General features: G+C 40.8%; 1 protein-coding gene across 6 annotated transcripts in view; it reads left to right on the top strand.

Annotated features, from left to right (window-relative positions):
* LOC116995572 (PHD finger protein 21B-like) overlaps positions 1-25,089 on the top strand; it is a 182,236-nt gene that overhangs the window by 20,532 nt on the left and 136,615 nt on the right. For 2 of the 6 annotated variants that reach the window (XM_033058414.1, XM_033058415.1), the window contains exons 1-2: positions 7,626-8,105; positions 8,925-8,990. The exons of 1 other annotated variant lie outside the window; for it this stretch is intronic. In XM_033058414.1, the coding sequence (XP_032914305.1) occupies positions 8,052-8,105; positions 8,925-8,990 (120 nt within the window). In that variant the 5' untranslated portion in view covers positions 7,626-8,051. Of the gene's footprint in view, positions 1-7,625; positions 8,106-8,402; positions 8,640-8,924; positions 8,991-25,089 lie in introns of those variants that run through there. 3 more of the 6 variants (XM_033058422.1, XM_033058417.1, XM_033058419.1) reach the window with 3 other exon arrangements.

Genomic DNA, 25,089 nt, shown 5'->3' on the forward strand with positions numbered 1-25,089 from the left:
TCTCATGGGTGGTGATTGCCCTGTAGTGACATCACAGATGTGAATCAGGGCTGGGATGCACTCTCATGACTTGCTTCAACCCAGGCACAACTCCTGCTTGGAGTAAGGTCCTGGAGCTCTCTCTGCACTGACTGTGCAGAAACAGTAGGAGCCTTTTCCAGAAAGATCCATTTTCTTGAACAGCTTTACCCAAATATCCAAGACGATGTGGAGTTTAGCTCCTTTTCCATACAGGCTGCTCTATCATTTGAGGACCATACTAGAATTTGGGTTTACACAGGACTAAACTTGGATATGTCATTTACTTGGATTTAAAAGTGTGTTTAGAGAGATTCAAAAAGTTCTTTCAAAACAAAAGGAATTGACTGAGAAGAAAACACTTTTGTTTTAACTCTTCCCAGGCAAAATGAACATAAAAATCCCCTGTAGTGCATCCTGCCTCCAAAAAGCAGCTCATTCACTTTACCAGACATTGTGGAGTAGATGTTATGCGAGCAGAAGCACAAAAAACTAAGTTTGGTATTTAGAATAAAAATGAATTGTGTAGAGAATAGAGGTGACTTTACTTCTTTGCCCCTGCATAAGGTGTGTGTATCTAGAGTTTAGGTATGAGGGGATGAGTAAAAGAACTTCAAAGTAAAGAGTGAAAGAATCCTTCCCACTCACTCTTGACTAAGGTGGAATGTGGTGTGTGTCCCTTTTACCTGAAGTTCCATGTTATACTTACTGATGCAGCTGTTTTTCAAAAAAACATCATGGGGGCAGTGCTGCTAGGCTTGCAAATGTGCCAAAATGTTTGATATGAACAGATTTTTTTCCTTGCATTGGCATGTCTGCATTTTTCAGAAGTCCTGCAGGTATGACAGCACAGGGAGAGATTTTTCAAGGTCTAAAATGAAAGCAAAAGCCCAGCTGATGGTTTACACTGGCACATAACCCACTGGAAGTTTGTCAAATGCACAAAAAGACTGGTAGCATTTTGCATTTAAAGGGCCAAATCTTCTTGGCAGATGGAATCAGGTATTCTCCACTGAAGTCAGTAAGAGCTGTTGATACATAGAATAGAATTTTGTCCAACTTGAGATTCAGAGTCTGCTTGGAGGGTCTGGTTTTGTGATTCAGACAGAAGGCTAAAATGAGATAGCTGGGAAAAATCAGGGGAAATAGAGAGATGAAAGGACAGGGTGAAAGGCAGGACAGAAAAGTTCTCATAACACAGTGAGAGAACAAGGGGGTGGTTATAATTAGAGAAATGCACAGAGCTGACAATGGAAAGGAAACCATTTAATTTCAAACAATTTTGGATTTGAGACCACAAGAAGAAGAGCTTCTACTTCAAGAGAAAAGTCAGAGTGTTAGCCTGTATAGGCACTTAACACCTCCTGAAATCAAAGAAATTGATTGGGATCCAGTCAGAGGGATAAATGTCTTTACAAAGGTAGTCCTAAGGCCCTCAAACCTTCAGTGTTGAGGAAATCTGTGTTCCAGAACTGGGATGCAGCTGATTTGAGTGAATGTAGAATGACAGAAAAGTCCTGTGAGTCAAATCCTGAATGCCTTGCTAGAACACAGACAAGGGAATTTGCCTTTAGTAATGATAGGATAAAGACTACAGAGAAGCCTCAAGATGTTCTGTTATAAATACCAGTTTTGCAGAGACAGGCTGAAGTGAGTCTTTTGACTGCACTCTAAAATCTATATCTGCTTTTACATTATGGTAGTATCCTAGAACAGCATCCTGTCTCCTGTTAGATTGATACTGCAGCTTCTACAATTTTCAGTGTAATCCTTTTCCCATAAAGAAAGATAGGATAGTGTGTTTACATCTCTCTAGAGTCTTCAAGTTAAGAAGGATCTTGTGCTTGTCCTGACTGATACTAAGAGTATTTCCGAGAAGTCAGTATGTGTGAATCATTTTGGTGGATGTGGAAGAAGTAAAGCAAGAAGATAAACATGTTCAGAAATGTTCTTTAAAGTGTAGCAGTATCTTAAAGTTCTTTTAAGCTGGTTTACATTTGAAAGATAGTTGCACTTAAGGAAAAGTAGTTTAAAGAATTCCACTTAAGAGGAGATTGACAAAATTCAGCAGAAATTCTTTTCGTGGTTGAAAGGATCAGTTCTCTTTTCCCATGCTGAATTTCCAAAGGAATTGCAATGCAGTCTGCTCATCCTTTTGCCTAGCAATGTGTCATTAATAGCTGGGGTACTCTGGGCTTTCAAGTGCACAATGCAGAAACGATCCAAGGAGAATAAATTCTGCTTCTGTGACCCTGATTTTAATCCAGTAAAGGAGGGGAAAGAACACAATGCCCCTTGCAACTGCATGCAAGACCTACCTTATGTGAAGAATAACTGATTCACAATTCTGGTGAAGGAATTGTGGGAATATGGACACTCGTGGTAATGACATAGTTAAGATGTCAAAAACTTAGGAAAGAACTTAGAGGATCAGATCTCTAGACGAATGTTTCAGCCTCCTGCATAACTTAGACTTCAGTATTTCATTGTTCTTCATAGCCCTTCCCTCTGATAATCACAGAAAATTAATGAATTTCCCGACTCATTTTGCCTCTACGAAAGGTTTTTCCACCGGAGACAAGAGCTGGCTACTTCTCAGTCTCACTGAGATGACTGACTAGTCTCTAGTCTCCAGACAAACCTTTTGAGAAGAGGAAAAAGTTACTTCCATAAAATATTTCTTGTTCTCTAAAGCAGTTAAGATGGAGAGACGATTCTAAAGGGGGAAGAAGCATATTGCAGGATGGAGGCATCCAGAAAATAAAAACTACATATCTTGGACAGATTGGATAGCCTTAAGCCTCTCAGTGGGGCTTCAAGCTCTGCCCTAGTTTTCTTCTTACCTTGCTGGTTCTGAAGTTTTATTACCCCTGGCTTCCACTTGTAGAAAGAGCCCCTGCTCTTGCAGAGAGGTTGATGGTGGCTTGTACAAAGAAAAGGTTTTATGGTACATTGCTAGTCACTTCAAGGACTTTCCCAGGACAGCCTGGATCAAGCAGATATTCTCTTTCTCAGCTCCTCATGATCTTACCTTTCCTTGCCAGTATGGGAAGAGGATTTGAAGTCCATGGAATTTGCAATGTCATTAATCTATTAGTTGCCTTGGTACTTAATTCCTCCATGTCTTTGTAGCATTTTCTGTAGGAAAGTAAGAATACTGCACAATGATATGTAGGAATGTGAATTTCCAAGTTAACTGTAATGAAAGACAGTATTACCAAAAATAATTTAGTAACTTGCTCTCCTCTGTAAATTTGGAAGTCTTGTTCTGGATCAGTTATAATATCTCATAAGAGAAGAACATCATCAGCTCTTGTGGGGACTTGAAATGTGAGATTAGACTCCCAAATGTTGAATTCCTGGCTACCTGTAATTAGATGTATGGGAAGTAAAAGGGTTTGGGTGTCTTGTCTTCTTGATACAACAACTGGTCTTTAGCTTCTGCATGCAGAAAATATTGTTACAAGTGCTATTAATGGTCTTCTATTGATACTGTATGGTGCTTTTTTAGGTAATCACATCAGACAGGTCAATTCATTTCTGCAATAGCTTTTAGCAGATAAATGTTCTGATTTGAAATGTTTGTCCACATAAGTAACTTTATTATCAAGTACTGTGAAAGTGATACACATGCATTAAACTTTTCATGAGTGGAAGTGCTTGTAAAATTGTTCTCATCCAAACAATGTCATACAGAAACTAAAATACCTTCTGGCAACAAAAAAGCTATGTTTATATTTTCTCCAGCACTGCAGAGAAGTTTTGTTTGTAAAAGTCCCTTTAGAGGTGCTGAATGGTATCTGTCCACCACTCTAGGTGAAAGAAGGGGTGCAGTTTCTTCTGGAGGACCTCTGGAGTCCTACAAGTTCTAAGAGCAAGGGTAATCTTTTTAGGAGACAATGAAAAATGCGTTTAATCACATGACATATGACATTTCATTCAAAATTACCTTTTTTTTTTTTTTTTTTTAGCACTGACCATAAATTTCTATGCTTAAGCAAACCCACCTGGAACACTACCATCCTACTCACCCCCCAATTGATTTTGCATTTCCCAGCTAAACTGTAGCTGTTCCTTATGCAGAGGAATAGATGGAAGGGAAGTCCACTGAGCTCTTGCAAGCAGGATGATTTTTACCATCATAATCCTCAAGTAAATTGCATGGAGCTGTTAGACATTTCCTAGGTGACTGCATGTTAGTGCATGTTTTTGTCAGATTAATGCATTTTACACAACTTCCCCAGAAAACAGTATTTGCAGCATAAATAAATGAAAAGCAATGCACTCCATTATGGGTTATAATTTATAATTTATATTAATATTTGTGACCCATCATAGTAGCATTGAAGATGTATAAAACAATTTTTGAATGGTGGGCAGGTGAAACAAATTTCTAAACTTTTTCTGTTGACATCACAGTGCTGTGGGGAGGATGACGTGATAATCCTCACCCCTTGCAGTTAATGTCAAATTGTCTACTTCATGAACCTATACACATCTTTGCAGGAAGTCAGGCTTAAAGAATCACTAGTTTTGTTCTGGTCAGGAAGTGACTGTTTTATAATGGTATGAAAAAGGTTCTTTGCTCTACCAATGGAATATGTATTAAAACAAATCAACCAGCATAATGTAAATGTATTAACCACTAACACATAGAGAAATTATACTTTACTAGTGTAATTAGTTTTAGTCGGTGGCTGAGCTCACAGAAGCTTTGCTCTGCTACCAGAGGTTACAAAGATAACCTCAACAATTTACAAAATTACTTGGGAAAGCCCTGCTTTAGTTGTCTATAACACTACAAAATACCTTTGTACAGAACACATGGGAAGTAACATTGCTTCGATATTGAAAGATTTTCATACTTATCAGTATCTGCAGGATTGAATGATTTGTCTTTACAATTATGAGTAGAATTTAGATTTTAAAAGCCCCCCATCCGCTAAGCCATTTTATTGTTTGACAATTAAAAATCCCTTTGATATTTTAAATCTAGACATAAATACACTGTGGAAAACTAACTGACCTAGATATTATCTTGAGAGAAAGAGTGAAACTTCCTGCTTTCACCTGTTCAAGCTGTGTGCCAGCACAAAAAAATGCTGTAAGTGTAACCCATTGCTTTAATAGATCTTACTAATGCAAATAAGGCTCTTCCAAAAAAATTTATTTCATTGTAAGGTTAATAGAAAATTTCTGTTTAGACTTTACTCCTAATTTTGTCAGGCTAAGAATATTTCACCATGAATCTTCAAATTATGTTAGTGTAGGAGCTTGCGCTATGCTTGAACAGAATATGTCTGACAAGTTTAATAGAAATTGTGTACATTGTTTTGGAATCACAACACATTATATTTCAAACCAGTTTTAATTATAGTTCATTTAATTATAGTTCATTTAATTAGAGTTGGTTTTGGTATATATAGGTGTCTTTAAATAGTTTTGAGATTAACTTAGTTATAACAATTTGCATCCAAGTATAGCTGCAGCAGAGGGCTGTTTTAAATAGTGACTAATTATTTAGGCTGAGTTTCAGCTTTGTGTTTTAGTACAGATTGAATAAAATATCAGTGTTCAATCAGTGCAGGAGTGGGAGCATAAATACACCCAAGTTCTGGTCCCTAGCACTCCATCAGCTAACTGCTTGCTAAAAGGGGCCCTAAATTTTGACTGTAATCAATAAAATTATCCTGAGCATTGTTTTGGCTTCCAATCCTACTCCAGCCTTGCATCAAGACAACACTAAATGTAACTGCACAGCTCCTATTACTGCATGGAAAGTACTGCAGCTGCATGGTGAAACACTGGCTTCATACACATTCATGCTGTTGGATTGACTCTGTTTTAAAATAGTTGGCAGCTGGCTTGATGCTGCATCAGGTGGGGCCTGTTCATAGGACCTGGAGCCTTGTCACATGTTCACGGAAAGGATGTGACATCAGGGTGATGTGTTTCTGTCCACACCTGATCTGGAGCACACCTGTGATGCAGGGTGACCTGGTGAAACTTGGATCCCTTACTAACGACTGCGACCATGACTTGACTTGGCTGAACTGGAGCATCCACTTGAGTCAACCCTTTAAAGTATCACAGCTGTTATTTATTACCTAAATAGAGTCAGAGGATCTGCGTTGCCATCCCTCAGCAGCAGGTTCATTTAAGCAGGTCCCATGTCCAAATGTTCCACACTCCCATCCCTTCCCCCCTGAGCTGCTGGAGCCCCGTTTGTGCTCTCCCTCAGCCGCGGATCTGAAAGTATCACATCTGCCAGAAGACTTTACCTCCCCTAGTTACATTTTGCTCTGTGATGTGTCTCAGGTTTGACACCCCACTTTGGGGTGCGAGGACACCAGCAGTGGGGTACAGCAGCTTGTCCTGGTGAGGAGCAGCTGGATGGGATGAGTGAGGAACCACTCAAACTGGATGCCCTGCCCTGTGACCCTCCCAGACCCTGTGACTCTCCAACTCCTGGATCTCTGCCGGGAACAGGTGACACCACCCGGGATGCTCGGGATGGCCGAGCCCGAGTGGCTGGGGGTTCCCTGGGGCTGGCACGGCCCTTCACGGGGTGGAGGAGGCACTGCCGGGACGGAGCGAGCTGCGGCTGCCCCGCCTGCTCCTCCCGTGCGGGCAGGGACGGGGAAGGGCAGAGGAGATCCAGTGGCTGAGAAGGGGAACGTGCGTCCAGTTGGGAGTGCCTTGAGTGGGAGGGGTTCCCTCCCTGACCCCAGAGCAGTCCCCAGCGAACACGCTCGGGGCGGGCAGAAAAGGGAAAGGAAAGGAAGCCGAACCCCCTGTCCCTGCTCACGTCCTTTCCTCTGTCCTATCGCCCTGTCCCTATCCCTGTCCCTATTTCTGTACCTGCCCCTGTCCCCATCTTGATCCCTGTATTTGTCCCTGTCCCTACCCCTGTCCCTACCCCCTATACCTATCTGTCCCTATTCCCTATCCCTCTCTGTATCCCGTGACGCTGTTGCTGTCCCTATCCCTATCTCTGTCCCTGTCTCCTATCCCTCTCCCTCTCAACTATCCCTATCCTTGCCTCTACTCATTACCCATCCCTGTCCCCTATCCCCTGTCCCCTATCCCTGTCCCCTATCCCTATCCCTATCCCTATCCCCTATCCCCTATCCCTATCCCTATCCCTATTCCCTATTCCTATTCCCTATCCCGATCCCTATCCCTATCCCTATCCCTATCCCTATCCCGCCCCTATCCCGCCCCTGGCCCCGCCCCTCCCTCCCCACTTTGTTGTGGCGCCGGGGGCAGCAGGAGCCGCTCCGCGCACGCGCAGGGCCGCGAGACACACCCCCCCCCCCTCCCACCCCCCGCTCCATCCGGGCACCCGCGCGCGCGCGCCAAAGCCGTGTCACAACTTTCTCCCCCCCCGCGCGGCGGATCCCGGCGCGCACTCTCTGCCAGGAAATATAGTCCCTGCCCGGCCTGGGCTCCCGGCTCGGCCCCGCTGGAGCGGCCCCGGGGGCCGGCGGGGGGCGGCGGGGCGAGCGCGGGGCGGGGCGGGGGCGGCGGGGCCCCGCGGGGGGGGCGCGCGGGCGGGGGCGCGCGGGGAGGGGCCCCCCCGGTCGGCGGAAAGTGAGTGATGAGTCCGTGTCCCCAGCAAAGAGGCGAAGAACTTGCCGTGCACACCGAGTACTTGTGTCTGCCGGCTGTCCTGCCGCTTCTCCTCAGTATTGTTGTTCTTGGTGCCGCCACTCCTTTTCTTTCTTAATTTTTTAAAACATTTTTCCTGGCTTTCCTTTTTCTTTCTTTATTTATTTTTTTAAGTTACTTTAAAAAATTATTTTCTTCCATTTTTCCGCGGAGGGAGGGGTGGCTGCCTGGCTGGCTGGCGGGTCTGTTGCAAAAAGCGGGAGAGAAAAAAAAAAAAACAAAACAAAAAAGCCAAAAAGAAAAAGAAAGGGGGAAAAAAAAAAGCCAAACAAAACCAAACCAAAAACCAAACCAAACAAACAAACAAAAAAAACTTCACTCGGATCTGAAAGTGGCAGGAAAGTGCCTGGCAAGTTGCAGGGATGGAGCTACACAGCTTGCAGGAGGCGTTAAAAGTGGAAATCCAATGTCACCAGGTAAAAGAATGGAACGCTGAGGCAACCAGCCGTGCTCTGCCTGCGCTCGGGGCTCGCAGGAGCGGTGTTGCATGTTCGGCGAGAGCCTCGGTGCCGCAGCGACCAGGGGAGGGGGCGCGGGGGGGCGCGGCGGGGACCCCCGGCCCCCCGCCGCAATGGCGAGCACTTCCCCAAAGTACTTTAGCGGCTTGTTTGGCTGAGTTTGGTGGGTGTGTGTGTGCCGTGGAGATGCGGAGTCGACGCTGCAGTTGGTGCTGGTGTGAGTGTGTGTGTGCGTGAGTGTGAGAGAGTGTGTGTGTGTGTGTGTGTTGGAGAGATTAGGACGAGACTTGAATATTTATGAGCTTTGCTTGAAACTGACTCGCAGTGTTTACTTGCCTCTTTGTTCCTTACCCCCCTCCCTCCCCCGTCCACACACATACATACATTTTAAAAAAATCCATTAAACTTGAAACAGTTTCTAATTCCTCCTTTTTTGAGGGTGATTTTTTTTTTAAATAGAAACTAGTTGCACAGATGAAGCAAGATCCACAGGTAAATGCAGATTTTTTTTTTCTTCTCTTCTTCAGTATTTTATCCCTGCCGTAATAAGCGCAGTTGTGCTGGGACAGCAGGATGAGAAACTTTATCAGTAAGAGATCTCATTTCGTAGTCTGCACTGAGCTTTCTTGCTAAGGAGAGTGTTTTGTGTGTGCATGCTTCTGTACGGCTTTGGTGGAATGGTTTTGCCTTTGAACAATTTCTAGCTCGCAAGTTTATTCATTACGGGGGTTAGTTTGCACTTTGCCTTTAATATGCGTCTTGTTGCCGTTTTTGCAGAACGGGGATCTTAAGAAACAAATCCATGAAAGGCAATCAAGAATAGCAGCTCTTAATGAGAAACAAGTAAGGAACAGATCGATTCAGTTGTGTTTGGTTTTTCTTCTTGTTTTTACGATGCACTATCTAAACATCCGAAAAGTGTCTGCGTTAGCTGAAAAATACTGGCGGCAGGGGATATAACATCCATTTTCTTTTGCATAGAGTCAGAAAATGCATGTTTTCATAATGAGGTCGGATTCTCTGATGTCTTGCTGGCGGAAAGAATTGTTTCAGTACTAGTAGTAAAAAGAGAAGCAATAGTTAAAACGTAAGAAAAAAAAAAAGAGGCGTCCATTTTGAGTTGGTCGACATGTTTTAGGAATATGGAAAATTCTGCTGTCTTGGGTTACTTTGTGCACTTCTGTGTAATGTGTAGAACAAGAGTTGGGAAGGAGGAGGCTGAAGCCCTGTTTGGAGCCGTTTCTGGGTTTAATTACAAAACTGATTTTTATTGATCACTTTGTTTCTTTTCTTCTTGGTTTTTTCTTTTCTTTCTTTATTTTTTTTTTTTTTTCCTTTTTTTTTTTTTTTTCCCCTCCCCACTTGCCTTTCTCTTCCCTTGGTCTGATCTGACGTGTTGGCTTTTGATTCGAGTTCACTTAGGCACTTTCACTTTTTTCTACCCTTTCCAAAAACACGAATAAAAACAGATTAACCTGTTTCAGCTGCCGGGGGGAAGGGGGAGAAAAAAAACCCCCACCAAAAGGGAGGACAGAAACAAAACAAACCAGGAACCTTTCTCACTGCCTCCTCCCCTTCCCGCTCCCCCCGCCCTTCCCAAAGTTTCTCGTCGCTGCTTTTGTGCCGGGTGACCCCCGGGCCGCTGCTGTGCCCGAGAGGAGCCCGGGAGGAAAGTTTGGGAGCGGGGGGCGGCGCGGGCGCTCAGCACCGCGGACAGCGCCACTCGCATTCCCGCTCGCATTCCCGATCGCCCAACTCCCCGCGCCCCCCCGGCCTCTCTCCCGGCATTTCCACTGCGGGAAAGGCAGCTGGACAAGCCAGCGGGAGATCTGCCGGCCCGAGCCCCGCTCTCCAGCCCGGGGCTGAACTTTCCGGGTCGCCCCCGGGCCCTGTGCTCCCCGCTCCCCGGCCTGGAGCGCGGCCCCTCCGTTCAGCACCGGGGCTGGGGACAGCGCCCGCCAGCCCAAAGCCGCCCCTTCCCTCCCTCTCTGCATCCCTCCCACGAGGGGACAACGAAAGGGGACACGTGTGCTGCTCCCCGTCCCTTTTTGTTTGGTTGTTTGGTTTGTTTCTTGTTTTTTTATTTTTTTTTAAATTTTATTTCTTGGTGTGTGTTTTGTTTTGTTTTGCTGAGTTGTGGTTAAAGTTGCAAAGTGCCCGTGTGATGCGTGCCTGCGGGTGATGGCTGCACGCCACCCTTTTTCTCCCAGTTTTATTGTAATGAGAATTGGTCAGCACTCTCAGTTTGGTAGTGGAAGCTTCCATTTTGTGAGGAAGGGGTGTTGGTTCCTCCTAACATGGAGAAAAGTCTGCGGAGTTTGCCGGTGGGGGATGGGGCCCCATTCATGCTGAACATTACCATTTTGATTGCTTTGATGCCATTTTTGGAGGGGGGAGGGGAGAGAATACCCTACTCAGCAGAGCACAAAGATGTTTAATCACTGTGTAGAATCAAATCAGATAGTTTCTTTTTTAAAGCAAATCTGACACTACATGATATGTAAGGGCTGTTAGTCCTTGTTTTGCAGTGTAAAACAGCAAATTGTTGACTCTAATACTACTATATTGGGAAGAACCTTGTTTGTTTTTTTTTTTTTAGTAAGGTAAAAGCCTTTCCTGCAACAATGCATCTTTATGTGTTGTTTCTTAAATAGCAAAATAGTTTTGCTGTTCTAAGTGGGTATTTGGAACACAGATTTGATCATTTCCCCCTATATTGTAGCAACTATTTCAAGGCTGTTTAAATTTTTATGATCGTAGTAAATGAGAAGCTATTTATTATATGTCATGTTGGAATTTAGATAAGGCAGAGAGACACATTTGAAAATTCAGTTTGAATGTTCTGATTCAGCTTGGGGAAAATGGTTTTTGCTAAGCTTGAACAGCATATTTATGTGTAATCCAAACTAACTAGTAAACAATCGTTGTATATTTATGACTTGCCATTCTCATAATCTTGTAAATAAACCTATAGACCATGAAGTAATTAAGCATAAAATACTTAAATTCTGCAAACAGAAAACGTGGCCTAGCAAGAAACCTCCTATTTTTTAGGTAAAATCCCAGATTTCTTTTACTGTTTTCAACATCCTGTGTGACAAGAGCTCATAATTAAGAGCCTGGCTAGTGGTGTGGTGTCCTCGTGCTCCAGGCTGCCACCTCCAGAAGTCTACACTGAAATCTTCCTCAGGTCACAAGTGAAATGAGTTTGGAGGTCTTAGCTTGTGACCAAGTCACAAACCCATCATGTAACTTTGCAGACTTGCTATAATTAGCAGTTGCTCCTTAGGTAATGGCTTGTAAATGAACTCTGTGTCCTTGAGGGTATAGGGAAGGAGCAGTGAGGACCCCTGAGACAACAGATGGGCTAATGGTGGAGCTATTTGGTGTTTTCAAGCCCTCACTTTCATGGAAACACCAGTGCAAATTTAAATAAGGCAGTTCAAGTAGGGAGGTTATTTTTACATGTGTATTTATAGTCCTTCCTCCTTTATCCCTCCAAAGATTTGTTTAGGCACAACTAATTCATAATTCAATAATGTATACCTTTGATTGTGCATGCACTGAATACAAAAGACGCTAAAATTGCATTTCAATTTAATTGCACGTGTTAATGATGAAACAGTAAAACAAACCAAAAAACCCCATCTACACCTGCTAGAGCATAGCAGGAGTGAGTGTTATCTCTCAGTGCTCCTATTAATCACTTTTCATTGTGGATGACTACAGTGGTATTTGTGGCAATGTGTACTTTTCGTGAAAGTAACAAATGAAGATAAGAAAGAACCGAATGACAAACTCAACTTTTTTAGGGAAATTTATGAAGTAGGCTTTTATGTGCAACTGGATTTAAAGTTGCATCCTAATTAAGGATCCCTGGCTAAAGATCAATGTTTCTTTTTTGTTGGTGGGTTAGAGAAATATAGATTTTAGCACAGTTTTAATATTTTTCAATGTCTTCAAATAAGTACTGTAAATCCATAATTTTCATTACTAGAAAGCAACAGCTTCAATCAGTTCTTAATTTGGCATCCAACTCAGAAAGACAAGTTAGACTTCTGTCACAAGTACATCCTTCAGATGCTGTAGCTTTGATTAATTGTCATCACATTTGGGAGTGGGTTACCTCTTCTTTAACAAGGTATGGTATGTGAAGACTCCATTAATTAGTCCAGTGGTTTTACACCTTCAATCTACAGCACATACAGAGCAGCAGCAACATTTTTATCTAAATTGTCAAGCAACAAGCATTTATATGTAAATAAAAAAACCATCATAAGAGCCAGCATTGACCTTAATAGCACACCAGAGGTGCTCTGCTACATGTGTTTCTTGCTCTTCATGTCTTTAAAGAGTTATTAAGGGTCTTTTAATTCTAGAAAGTTGTCTCTTATTAATTAACAGATGAGGGTAAAAGAATAAACAAATCTTTAGCCTCCATTGGAAGTTTGTTTTTATTTGTTCCTCCTTACTGATATGTTAGGTGCAAGCCAGGCCTTTTAACAATGAACAGTAGTGTGGGGTACTATATTTTTGGTTATGATGAACTCTGAATTCAGACAGCCTGTCCTGGAGCTCAGTAATAAAAATATGCCTTCCTGAAAGACATTATGCCATTCACTTTTGTGTGCCTCATTTCTTTACCATAATTAACTGTCTATGCAGAAAATCAACATTAGTTTCAGGCAGACTTTTCCAGCCTGTGTTATTGCTGGTTTGGGGTCTTCTTGGGTAGAGAATCTGAAATGAAATCACTGACTGTATTTTGCCTGTGGTGATCACCAGCAAAGTCTGTTTGTGGAAAGTGTTAGACTTCTTAAAATTGAAGTACAGTTCTTGTGCAAGTTGTTGGAGATGGTTTAGCTCAAGATATCTTATTGTGCTGATGTTGTCTCTTTGTTTTGGGAAGTGGGGGAAGTGGATTTTGGGTTTGTCAAAGTTCATGCTGGTCTGTGTCTGCAAATGGCAACATTGTTTAGATGAGTTAAAGAGTAAATTATTGATATTGCCAGAGCTCAGTATTTCTTATGGCTGGGTTCTTTCAAAATAATTAAGGTAAAATTAGGGTAAAATTCAGTGGAAACTAAGGTAATACCTGAAAGGCATTTCCAGATTGAGTTGAACCTGATGTCAAACTCTGACCCAAGGTATGCACAGCCCTCCCTATTGCTGTGGCAAGAATTGCATCCATGGATGTCAGGGGAGGCAGAATGATGGGCTCCCAGGTGGAGTATTAAACTTTTCTATCACTGCACTGAGTCTATAAACACAAAGACAACAGGTATTAAAGCTTGACTTTGCCATTCTTCTGCATATTGAGGTCCTGCTGACTTTGCTGGGAATCCTGAACAGCTGCAGAATAAAATGAACTGAATGGATCAGACTAGAGATTAGTTCTGGATTGTAATTAAAGCTTCAGTTCCCAGAAAATTCCAGGTTTTTTTTTTTTTTTAATTTTAAATTCAGGTGGCGAGGTATTGCTTGTTTTGCCATCTGTAGAAACAGGAAAAAACTAGGGAAGGATTTACCTTCACCTCCTTGGAGGAGAAACTTCGGAATATAGTTTGCATAATGACAATCCTAGCATTCTGTTTGTGCTTTCAGTAACAGCATACTTAGATTCCCGTGTCATATTGGAGAAAAAGGGTAATAAAGGACATTTTCATTGAGGAATGGAAAATGGCTTTCAACCTACCATTAGGTTGCCCTTATAAAGATTCATGGAATTTGCACATCTGTAACGAAAAACTGTACTAGAGGGGTTAGAACCCCATTTTTTTTGGTAGCTGCTGGACTGGCATGGGAAATGCTATTTCATTCCAGCATTTTTCTTTGACTGTACACTTTTCTCTACTTGTACAGTGTATCACTTGGCAGGGCGAACTGTTGAAAAGAGAATGTTACATTCATTCTAACCATTTAAAAGAGTTCACTTTGATATTTTACCCACTTAAAACACCTGCTGTCAGAACAGTACAATTGATTTCAATTAACTTTGAATTTCTTCAATAAGATGACTCTTATAATAACTCCAGTAATCCCATGATGCCTCATTAGAGGAGCTGGCTATGATGATTATCCCTGTGATTTAGCAATTTTTTCCTTACAATGCCTTTGTCTATTCAGAAAAAGGAATTATGCCAACAATACCTTTGTATTTCATTTCTGCATTTACGCTAATGACATTTGCTACCTGTTACACTTTAAAATATATAATTTATACTTTCAGCAAACAGGTATTTGCTCAGATATACACAATACTTTAGCTGGGAGACTCTTTTAAAGAAACTTTAGTTCTATGTAGGAACTCTGTGTCTTGGAGTTAGAATTTGTTTTAATTTTTGTGTGGATACACTGATAGCTGTTAAGTGGTGCTTTTACAGGAGTCTTTGTCAGGAGCTCTGGTTTGGTGGAACCAAATCTCCACTGGTTCATGCAATGTGTGTGGCTCATCCAGAGCAGTATGTCAGGGCAGATGTTTAAACCAGTTCACCTTGTTTCAGGATCTGGTGCACAGACTCCTTGTATCTGTAGAAGAAAAGGGGAATGTCTTCTTTCCATAGCATGATGCTGGAGAAGTTTTGAATGGTGGTTTTACATGACATTTCCAGTGGAATACTGTACCAGTCTAAACACTTCTGCTATGTTCAAGCAGAGAAAATCCCTTTTCATCTAATTTGCAGATTTGATTTATAGTTGAAAGCATGAAGGCATCTAAAGACATGTTCATACAAAGTTACTTTTTCCTTCTATGCCTTTCTCTGTGTGATCAAAGAATATGCAGCATTTTTGTGCTTGATTATAAAATGATGCCTCCCTCTTCCCTCCACCCCCAAAACAAAATCTGAAGCACCAACAAAATTTTTAAGCAATAGAGTTAAAAGATAGAAATTTGCAAATTGGTAAGACAAAGCCATGGTAAATGGTGTATGGGTGGCCACAATGTCACTGAGGGCAACTGTACATGCAGAGGAGTTGGAGGTAAGGGAAGTATGAATATAGGCTGCAAGTTTAAGATAACAACAAAGAAGAAAACAAAAAAGAATCAGAAATGGACTAATTGAAATGCAAATTTGTCATTCTGCCATTAAAGTAGACAGTTATTTCAGTGTAATAGACTCATATTTGGTTTATCCAATCCTCATCACACACTTCTCTTATATGTCTATATGTATTTTTTATATATATATATTTTTTTTTTTTCACTTAAGGTGGTGCAACTTTTTCATTTGGAATTGCTCTTCTTGAGTTAAAATGTACTTTGTGAAAAAAATATTTTCTCTCCCAACCCTCTCCTTTTTGAATCAGCTGCTTATTGTTATGCAGTAGCAATTTCCAGAGTGTCATATGAAATTGCTGATGCGGCTTAGTTCTCGCTCCAACCTGCAACTGCCAATAGTAAGCGTCTATTGAAATCTGATATGTACCACAGGGCTTTTTGCACATGTACAGGCAGACCCTTCTGGTTAATAGACAGAGAAGTAGGAAATAGGAGCATGTATTTTCCTTTTTGGACCCATGAAGAACTTAAATATATATCCAAGTCTAAACTATAAAACAATCTTTTGACTGAGTTAAACTAAACCAGAGAACTGACTATAAGTGCAGCTGCAGTAAAATCAAAACAATAAGTACTTGAGAACTCTGTAGATATGATGGGTGGTGTTAATTTAGGCTTTTGAGAGGCAATCTTATTTTCAGAGTTGTAATTCAGTTTTAAGAGCCTGGCTATTGAGGCTCTAGCCAGAACAGTGTGTTCACCTGAGGGCTGGTCTGTTTGCTTGTATTTAATTGAGAGAAGCATATAATTGGTCTTGAAACAGAAGTTAAGTCTATATTGTGTATAAGTTATTTTTGTTTCCACATTGATTTAGCTTGATCCTTTGTGATGTAGCTTATGTATTATCCAGGGAGAAGGAGTGGAATTGCCTTTCTGTGCAATCAGCTATTGATGATAAATCTTATAAGGTTACAGAAAGTGAAATTGTATATTACATTTCAAATAATTGAGTCAAGTGAGAATCATTGATACTTTTGACATGCAGCAGAGATTAACCTACATTTTCTGTAATGTTCTGTTTTTCTAAAGCACTTCAAATCAGCAAAGATTGCCTAAAGATTTATTGGTGAGTCGAAGCTTTTCTAAGAATGAGGAAGAGAGAAGCTTCCATTCTCAGAAATGTACAGACTTGAGTGTATCTGTGTATAAATTTGCTTGTGTGTGTGTGTGGTTGGGTGTGAGCATAAGGTCTTTCTCTTTGATATCGTTCAGGCAGAAAGCCAATATGCGCATGTAAATGAGCCTGAAAGTGTAATTAAAAATATATACATACTGGGGACTGCAGTACAGAATTTAGTATGAGAGGTGGGTTATAAAGTGACAAGTAACATTTCCTAAGTAATCACTGATACTAACTCTCATCTGTGATTTATGCATCTTGTGTGTTAAGTGCCAAATGGATAAATACTGAAATTATTTTTTTAGATATTGTTTCACCAGCACGACTTAAAGCAAAGTACATCTTGCCCATTCTCTTCCCTTCAACTGAAACAAAAGCCAAAATATACCTACCACACAAGTGTTACTACAGAGATGAAAAGTATTTTACATAAAGTCAGATAAACACCTATTTGATAACATATCTTTCCTGGCAATAAAATGTGACAAAGCAGACTTACTTGCGAATATATTAGATCAAGAAAATTCTGCAAATCATTAACACACATCTAGGAACTTGTATACAGATGGAAAAAGAGAAAGATTGCCGGGGGAAAGACATAAACAATTTTGTCCTTTATTTCAGTGTAGATAACAAAGGCTTGCACATAAAAGCCTATATGAGAAATGCCAAACTTTAGGCAAGAAGCCAGTTTTCTTTGCTTGAAAGTATTTTCTAAAAGTTAGGTCAGAGTGCTGGGTGCAGAAGCTAATGTTTCTGCTTTTCAGCTTAGGGAGAAACTACTTGGAAAAGCATTTATTTTGCATTTAAAAATACAGGTGGAGTCCAGATTCATTTCTATCAACAGCTCTGCAGCCCATAAATATATCCACCCTAAGCCAATGCCTTATTTACATTATTTTATTAACATTCTTTCCTGAGCGGGCTTGAATGGAACACAGTCTCTCATATAGAGGATCTAATTATAAACACAAGGGACACAACCAAATAAGCAGTCTTTAAAGGGAAAAGAGTCTGGCAGCTTTGTTTAAAGTGTCCTTTAATGAACTTCTTTAGCAGCTTGTATCTTAGCAACACATTTTATTACATACCAGTGCGAGAGAAGCAGTTTGCAGATGGAGTTGCACACAGTAATTTATTTCCCCCTTTTCCCCCCAGTTTTTTTTTTCTCCTCTGTGGTGACTCAACTGGAATGTGCAGAGTAGCTTTTCTAACAGATAGCTCACTTGAAATCCCTGATTGGTTCATTTGTATCTGCTCTGTTTTGTTAGTTGATGAAAAAGGCATTTATTATGGTAAATGCATACTGATTCTGTGTCCTCTTGGAAATTCAGATATGACTGTTTTGAATAGGCATGGATTTAAATGGAAAACACTTCCAGCTTTTTTCAGTGCACTTTTTTCCCGTGGATGTGTTGCACTCGGCACTCGTCCTCATTGCACACACCGAGTTTCCAGATTTGGAGGTTATTTACTCTTCGTGTTACAGGGAATTGTTTTAATCTCTCATCTTTCCTCCTCCAAAATTCATTGGAGTATAAGAGTGACAGAAGCATTTGCAATCTTTTTTTTTTTTTTTTTGTCTTCTTAGACAAAACCTGGCACTTAAACTGCAAATATATTAAAAAAAGCTGTTGTTTAAAAAAACAATTGAAAGTCTGCTCTACTATCCCTCCTTCAAATGACCTACAGGGCTTATCTTTGTTGAAAGGTACTTTTTGTTCTCTCCACTACTAATTGCAGGCCAAGTTCTCCTCGTATGTTTTGAGTGAAAGAGTATGTGAGTAGTCTTTTTCAATAGAGTCTTTGGAGGAAAATGGTATTATTGAAGAAGAGTATGAGCAATACAATCTGGACTTCATCATTTTTTTGTTATAAATTAAAGGGGGAAAATGCCTTTAATGAGCAAACTAAATACTATTCAGCTCAATTTACATTTTCTGCTGGCTAGGCAGGTGTAAGTCCAGAAATATATTTCCCTGGAGTTCACTGGAGTTACCCAGAGTCTGCACTGGTGTGATAAAAATCAGGATATTACCAGAGGGAGAAGAGCAGGTGAGGAAGGGAGAGGGCAGATGAAGGCAGTCCAGAGTGTTAGAAGAACCCACAGAAGATGGAGATTGTTGGCTTAAAGATACTGCTCTTGGGGATGGCTTCATTAAACATCAGTTGAGAGCTAATATATTAGGGGTTGATATTAAAAAGACAAAACCTATCTGTTCATAAAGTCCATTGATATTTGCAAGTAGGCAGGAGATGTTTTTTTAAAGAGATGGAATTTTTTCTCTGCCTAACATTAGTGAAATATAAATGCATTTCCATTAACTGGAAAACTATCACATTTCTTGAGTCCTTAGTTCAAAAAACCCAGTTTCCTTTCACTCCAAAATATGGATGGATCTCTCCAGTTTCCTGGTTTCAGTATGTCAGGTGACGGCCTGCTTCTTGTCCCTTTTGTGTCTGCAATATCTCAGTAGCAGCATAAAGAAGTCCTTTGAACTTTAAAAGTAGTAAGAGAGGTAAAGACTGGAGAGGTAAGGGATGCAGTCCCACTCCCCTTTAAATCTTGGTGATACTAGTTTTAAAACAGAAGACTGTCCTTTGGAGCCAAAAGTGTTTCAGTTGCCTTGTGATTTACTTACTTTTTCTTTCACAGTTCAGCCCACTGTTAATTAACTCAATTTGGATTGAAAAAAACTCTAATCTGGGGGAATGCACTAGATTCTTGCCCAGTCACCAGGATTAATGATGGCAGTCTGAACTGTCAAACAAGCTAAATCATGAAATTTGCAATATTGCTAGACAAAGGCTTATATCTTTTTTTGTAGCTGTAGGTCCCTAACAAAAGGGACCTGCTAGTACTGGAACAATTCATGTCCTGTCATGACAAATAGTATTTATGCCAGGCATGGCATTTGAAGACCATGTCTTAGGTTAATTTTTTAATGTGATAGAGCTGGGAATATTTAAGTGAGGTATAAGAGCAAGGGTCTTAACATACTAAGAAATTTCCTTCAGAAATGTTGCAGTAAGAGAGAACAAAATGAACTTAACTGTATTCTGAAACATTTAGGAAGGAATTAGGAACCTGTGTATCAGATTGGCTAAAACAAATCAGCAAGATCCAGCGTTTTATTTTTCCTTCAATAAAGAAAAAAAAAATTTCCCCCAGAAGCACAAACATTTCTAGAAACTTCTTTAACCCACTGTACCTCATTACAGAAGTACTTTCAGTAAAGGAAACTTAAAGGAACCTCCATTCCCAGATGAAGCAAAGATTCATTTATAAACAATGAGGAAAGGAACAATAGAATGCTGAGTGAGTTCTGCATGAATAATATAACTAAGCATTGTGAAAAGCCTATGATTTTTGTATGCCAAACTCAGTTTGGGAGTGCAGCATTCAGCTGATTTTTTTACTTTGGAGACTCATCTCTTCTCCCCACCATGTGTATGTGCAAACACACACACAGAGGCCTTGCACTGATGATTAAAGAGGGGAGTCATCAGCAGCTCCTAGCAGTGGTGTTGAGACTCAGGTGTAAATTCATAAAACTGGTTGGAATTGGGTTGAGATCTAGGCCAGCACTGAGCCTGAGGGAGGTGGAGGAAAGGTGGAAGACCTGTTGTGATAATAGAGTCTGAGCTTCAGTCTATATCTTTGCTGGGAGGCTGCATTTGTATATTTTTAAGTCAGAGCATTTATGAGGCCTTCAATATGAATTCCTATTTCTGGCATCTTTAGATAGATCATTTTTATTTATGAGACTATATCTGGATTTAAGCTCTGGATTTATGACCACCTGGTTGAAAAAATTTGGCCATGGTTGGTTATTTTATCTTTTTTCCTCTTGTGCTTTCTTAATTAAATATGCTGAAGCTCTTTGGGTCTGGGTCTGTCTTTAGGGTTTGGCTTAATGATATTCTCCTCCAGGACTCACAGACCATAAGGTAATGCAAACAGTGAAGGCAGCAGTAGCTGATGTTTTCCGTACACAGTGGAAAAATAAACTTGCCCCAAAACTCAGCTTTGGGTGACTTTGCCTATAGTTACAAATACAGAGCAAGTAAGCTGGCTTGGGCTGCCTGAGGTAGTCCATTTCACACACTGTTATAAACTTGCTATCCTATTTTATAGAAAAATAGCATATAGTTATGAATAAGATGTTCTTTCCAACCTAAGCTGTTCTGTGTTTCTGTGGTTCTCAATTGTTGGGTTATTTTGCTGTCATTTTGTTGGGTTCTCTTTGAAATTGCCTCTTATTAAACTGAGTGCTATCAAATGGTAATGATTGATTTTGTTAGATGATCCAATGTCCTGAAAGCTGGACTAATGTATTTTCTAAAGATCTTCCCACTGTATGGCTCCTATTACTTCTAGTAGTGTTAGCTAGGCAAAGTGGTATGCACAAGCTCTGTCTGTAATTACTATTTCTGATAGTCTTCTATTTTGGTTCACTGTTTGAAAAAAAGAAATAAAAAAGAGAAGGAATATGTCTGAAATCTCCGTGTTACAATTTTACAGTTTCCTTGGGTTCAGTTGAGCTGTGCCTGTTTATATTTCCCAAAAATCTGGGCCAGGTGGACTTAAGTTTGCTTGCCATCCCCAAATTACAAAATTGGCCAATCACTGGTACAACATTTATCTTGATCTCCCAGGTTCTTGCTCTTTCATTAAACTGTCTTCAGTTTAGGTTAGCATCAACCACTAGTTTGCTGATGGACTTTCTCTAAAGGCTGTGGCTAAACCTTTAGATTTTAGTGTCAAAAAATAGCTTTAAAAATGTTATTCCAGAACAAAGTTTGAATAATAATGCTGAAAGTTACTACATATTTACTTAATGTTTCACTGTTCCTTGAAAAAGACTTTTTGATCATCAGATAATTATGTATTCATCAGCTGGCATGTTCCATATAAATACATAAAGTTTTCAAAATGCACAGTTTTCAGCAGAGTAGACATGTACAGGACCTGGTGTTTATTAAAATGCAGAGTCTTGACATGATTGAACTCAGCACTTCTGTAGACTGTTATTATCCACTGAAGGAATTTTGCCTTCTCTAAGGTAAGGATCAACTAGGTATGTGCAATTCCTTCCAAGTCATTATGCTACTTTCAGCTTATAAAATCTTGAAACTGGAATTAGTGGATGCTGGACTTCTGTGAGAATTTGATTTGCTGTGTTGAATGTGCAATGAATCAGCCTTAAACAAAAATAATTTGATTGCTTTACATGCTGTCCAATGTTGTTCTGAGGGAACTAACTGTTGTCTAAGACCACCCCAAAAATGGCTTAGAAATGGCTTAGAAGACAAAGTAAGCACAGGGATTTATGCTCCAAGGGCCAGATTCTGCCAAACTCAAGGGTGTTGGCACAAGCACCCTTCATATTTAAAAGACAAAAATCCCCTCCACCTGGTAGAATGGGTGTACACTATGCACGGACATCAAAACACACAAAGAGCTTGAAGAAACAAATTTGAGGTGGTATCTAGAGCAAAGAGAGTAATGAAATTTTTAAGATCTTTGTGACTATAGCAGGGAGGTCCTGGTGTTTGGATGATAAATAGAGGGGGATAGGTCAAAGTTTGAGATGGGATTTTCTATCCTGATTCCCAGCAAAGAGGAAGCTGTGAAGCTTCTGTGGAGCTTCTGTTGGCAGGCACACTGTGACTTTATGGATACCCACAACTGGCATAGGTCTGAGCAGTCTACTTTTCCCACATTTTCCTGTTTCCCAGGAGAAATAAAGGAGAACATGTTAAGATTAATTAGCTAATGATGATAGGCAGGAATTCTCTTCTGCAAGTTTGATGCTAGAATGGGTGCACTCGTGCACACATTTCACTCTTTTCTTTGTTTATTTGCCTGAAGTTGATACAGTCTTTCATAGAGCAAGCTTTTATTGAATGGGTCCCCAGTAAATGTGCAGGAAGATGAGTTTTAATGTGATTCAAATTAGTAATATCCAAATGTCAATCAGTAATATCAAATCAGTAGTTGTCAAAATGCTGTGCATTTTTATTTCTTAAGGCTAATATACTACATCTATTTTTAATTACCAGCTGTAACTGGAGGTGTGATTGATTTTCCTCTACTGGTGTGTCATTACTAGCATTTCTGTATTCAATTGTCCATGTTTGAATAATCTTCTATTTAGAGTGACGATGTTCCACCTCAGAGTGGTAATTTCAACTCAATAATTTTGAAATTATTCAATATTGAAATAACTTACTTTTAATTCCCAGAATGGATGTGTCACTTTACTTTCCCCACTTGTGTTGCAGGAGGTGTAACATAAAGTTGATCCAGCAAAATGCATGAGGGAACCTCTCTTTGTGTTTGTTTAGGTAGGTAGACCCACCTCAGCTGGGCAAGGACAAAAATACAAAGTGCTGAGAGATGGTGTAATTTCCTTAGGACTAAGATGATCAGTTTCTAATGTGCGTGTTTATAATGCTCTCTGAGTAGGACAAGTAGTTGTACAGTGAAAACTGAACTTCTGCCAGTCACTGGTACTTGTACTGGCTCCCCTCTGGCTTCTGTCTTTGCTGTGTGGCTTTGACTCTCACCCTGAAGGATTTTTAGATTTAAACACAAAGAGATGCTTTCTTTGGTCTTTTGGAATTCATAAGAAGGTGGTGGTTATGCCACTGTGCAGTGCAGTGGAAGGTCTGGAGACCAGAACTGTGGGTGCTGAGGACACTGTACCCATCCCAAGGGTTCATGCTACCATCCCAAGGACTGAATGGCTGTTATTGTGTGGAACATTGCATGTGCTCCAGAAGTGTGCTCTGCTGTTAAATCCCAATCCATTTGGTCCACTCCTGAATTATTTTGTACTGCAAAACAAAGTACAAGATCTACTTTCATCAGATCACAGGGTGATTTTCTTCAGAAATGAGCTCCTGACTTTTCGGCAGTGATTAATATGGATTTATCCAATATGTGTTCCTTGTGGTGGATTCCTCTGACACTTAAAACAGCACTACTCATCTCTGGCCCTTCTGTCTTTATAATGAAATGGTGAAGGCTATGAATGGAGGAAAGGGAGGAAGGCAGTTTCCCTGCTTGTGGGCATGGGTATATCAAGTGCATTCCTCTGTAGTCTGCATAATGAGGATGAAGAACCAGCACCTGTTTTGTTGTCCCACATTATTCTAACGGCTAGAAATGTTTTATATCCCTAAGATTTGGGCCATTTCAGGTCTAATGGAATTCTGGAATTCTATTTAAATCTTTTATTTTTCTTATTTTGAATGTAAGACCTATACCCCACTATGGCTGGAAACAGGGTCCCTCAAGGTTAAAGCCTCTTCCACGGCATTATAGTATTTTGGGTTGCAGTCTGCACTTAATTTGTCTGAGTTAACAGAAGTTCATGCCCATTGATTTTGATATTAGAACATTAGAGGGCACTTTGTAACTCCTTATATTTCTTAAAAAAAATGCCACCACTTCAGTTTATCAGCAGAAATTATTGCCTCTCTTTTCAGATTCCTAATGTTTGTAGTGTTATCCATTACACAATAACCCAAAAAATCAACAAGGTTCATAAACACACTTGAAACTTACTTGACTTAGTTTACTCTGAATGTTTTGCTCACTATAGGAAAATCAGCAAATATAAATGAAAGAGAGCATAATAGTGCTGTTTTTTAATGTTAAGTTAATATTGGCTGTTACAAAACATGGGAAAAAATGAATAGTCTTCCAACATTTTCTTTAAAAAGCCAGTAGCATTCTTTCATCCAGAACTTTACCACTGCTGACCTTCAATGCTACAAGGAGCTGTGTAGCTGCTGGGTAGAGGATTAAAATGCCAGTGGTGCTTCCTCTCATCAGGCTGGTTTGGGTTGTGACCTAATGGTCAGGTTGGACAGGTTGGGTTGTGACCTAATGGTACAACAGGGTTTGTGCTGTGGGCAGCAGGAGACGGGGGTTCTGCCCCTCTGCCCTGCTCAGGTGAGACCCCAACTGCAGAGCTGCCCCAGCCCTGGGATACCAGCACAGGAAGGACATGGAGCTGCTAGAGTGAGTCAAGAGGAGGCTCCAAGATGATCATAGGGCTGGAGCAGCTCTGCTGTGAGGAAACCCTGAGAGAAATGGGATTGCTCAGCTTGGAGAAGAGAAGCTGTGGGGTTACCCAGTTGTGGCCTTCTGCCTGAAGGGAACCTGCAAGAAAGGTGGAGAGAGACTACAAGGCCCTGGTGTCACAGGACAAGGAAAAAAAGGCTTAATACTGAGACAGTGGGTTTAGATTAGATGCTAGGAATAAATTCCTGGCTGTGGGGGTGGTGAGGCCCTGGCATAGTTTGCCCAGAGATGCTGTGGCTGCTGCATCCCTGGAAGTGTCCAGACCAAGCTGGATGGGGGTCTGAGCAACCTGAGCAGTGGAAGGTGTCCCTGCCCATGGGATAGGGTGGAACAAGATGATCTTTGAGGTCCCTTCCAACCCAAACCATTCTGTGATTCTATGATAAGTGACTGGTTTTTACCCAGCAATTCCTCAGTTGTTGCAGGTATAGCTGATTTATACAGTTCTTGCCTGATACACAGTCATGATTTCCTGCTGCCAGCATGTGTCTCAATGGCATGACGCTCTTTCTCCACTGTAAAAGAGTCTGCAGAGAAACACATGGCTATATCACAGAATTAATGGAGAGCTGTGGATGCTGTGGGATTGGTGTGTAGTGGGGTGCTTGTGGAGTAACAAATATTTCTTTGAAACTTGTGAGGTACAAGGTGTAAAGGTACGATG

Source organism: Catharus ustulatus, chromosome 4 (assembly GCF_009819885.2).
Source record: "Catharus ustulatus isolate bCatUst1 chromosome 4, bCatUst1.pri.v2, whole genome shotgun sequence".
Lineage (NCBI taxonomy): Eukaryota > Metazoa > Chordata > Aves > Passeriformes > Turdidae > Catharus > Catharus ustulatus.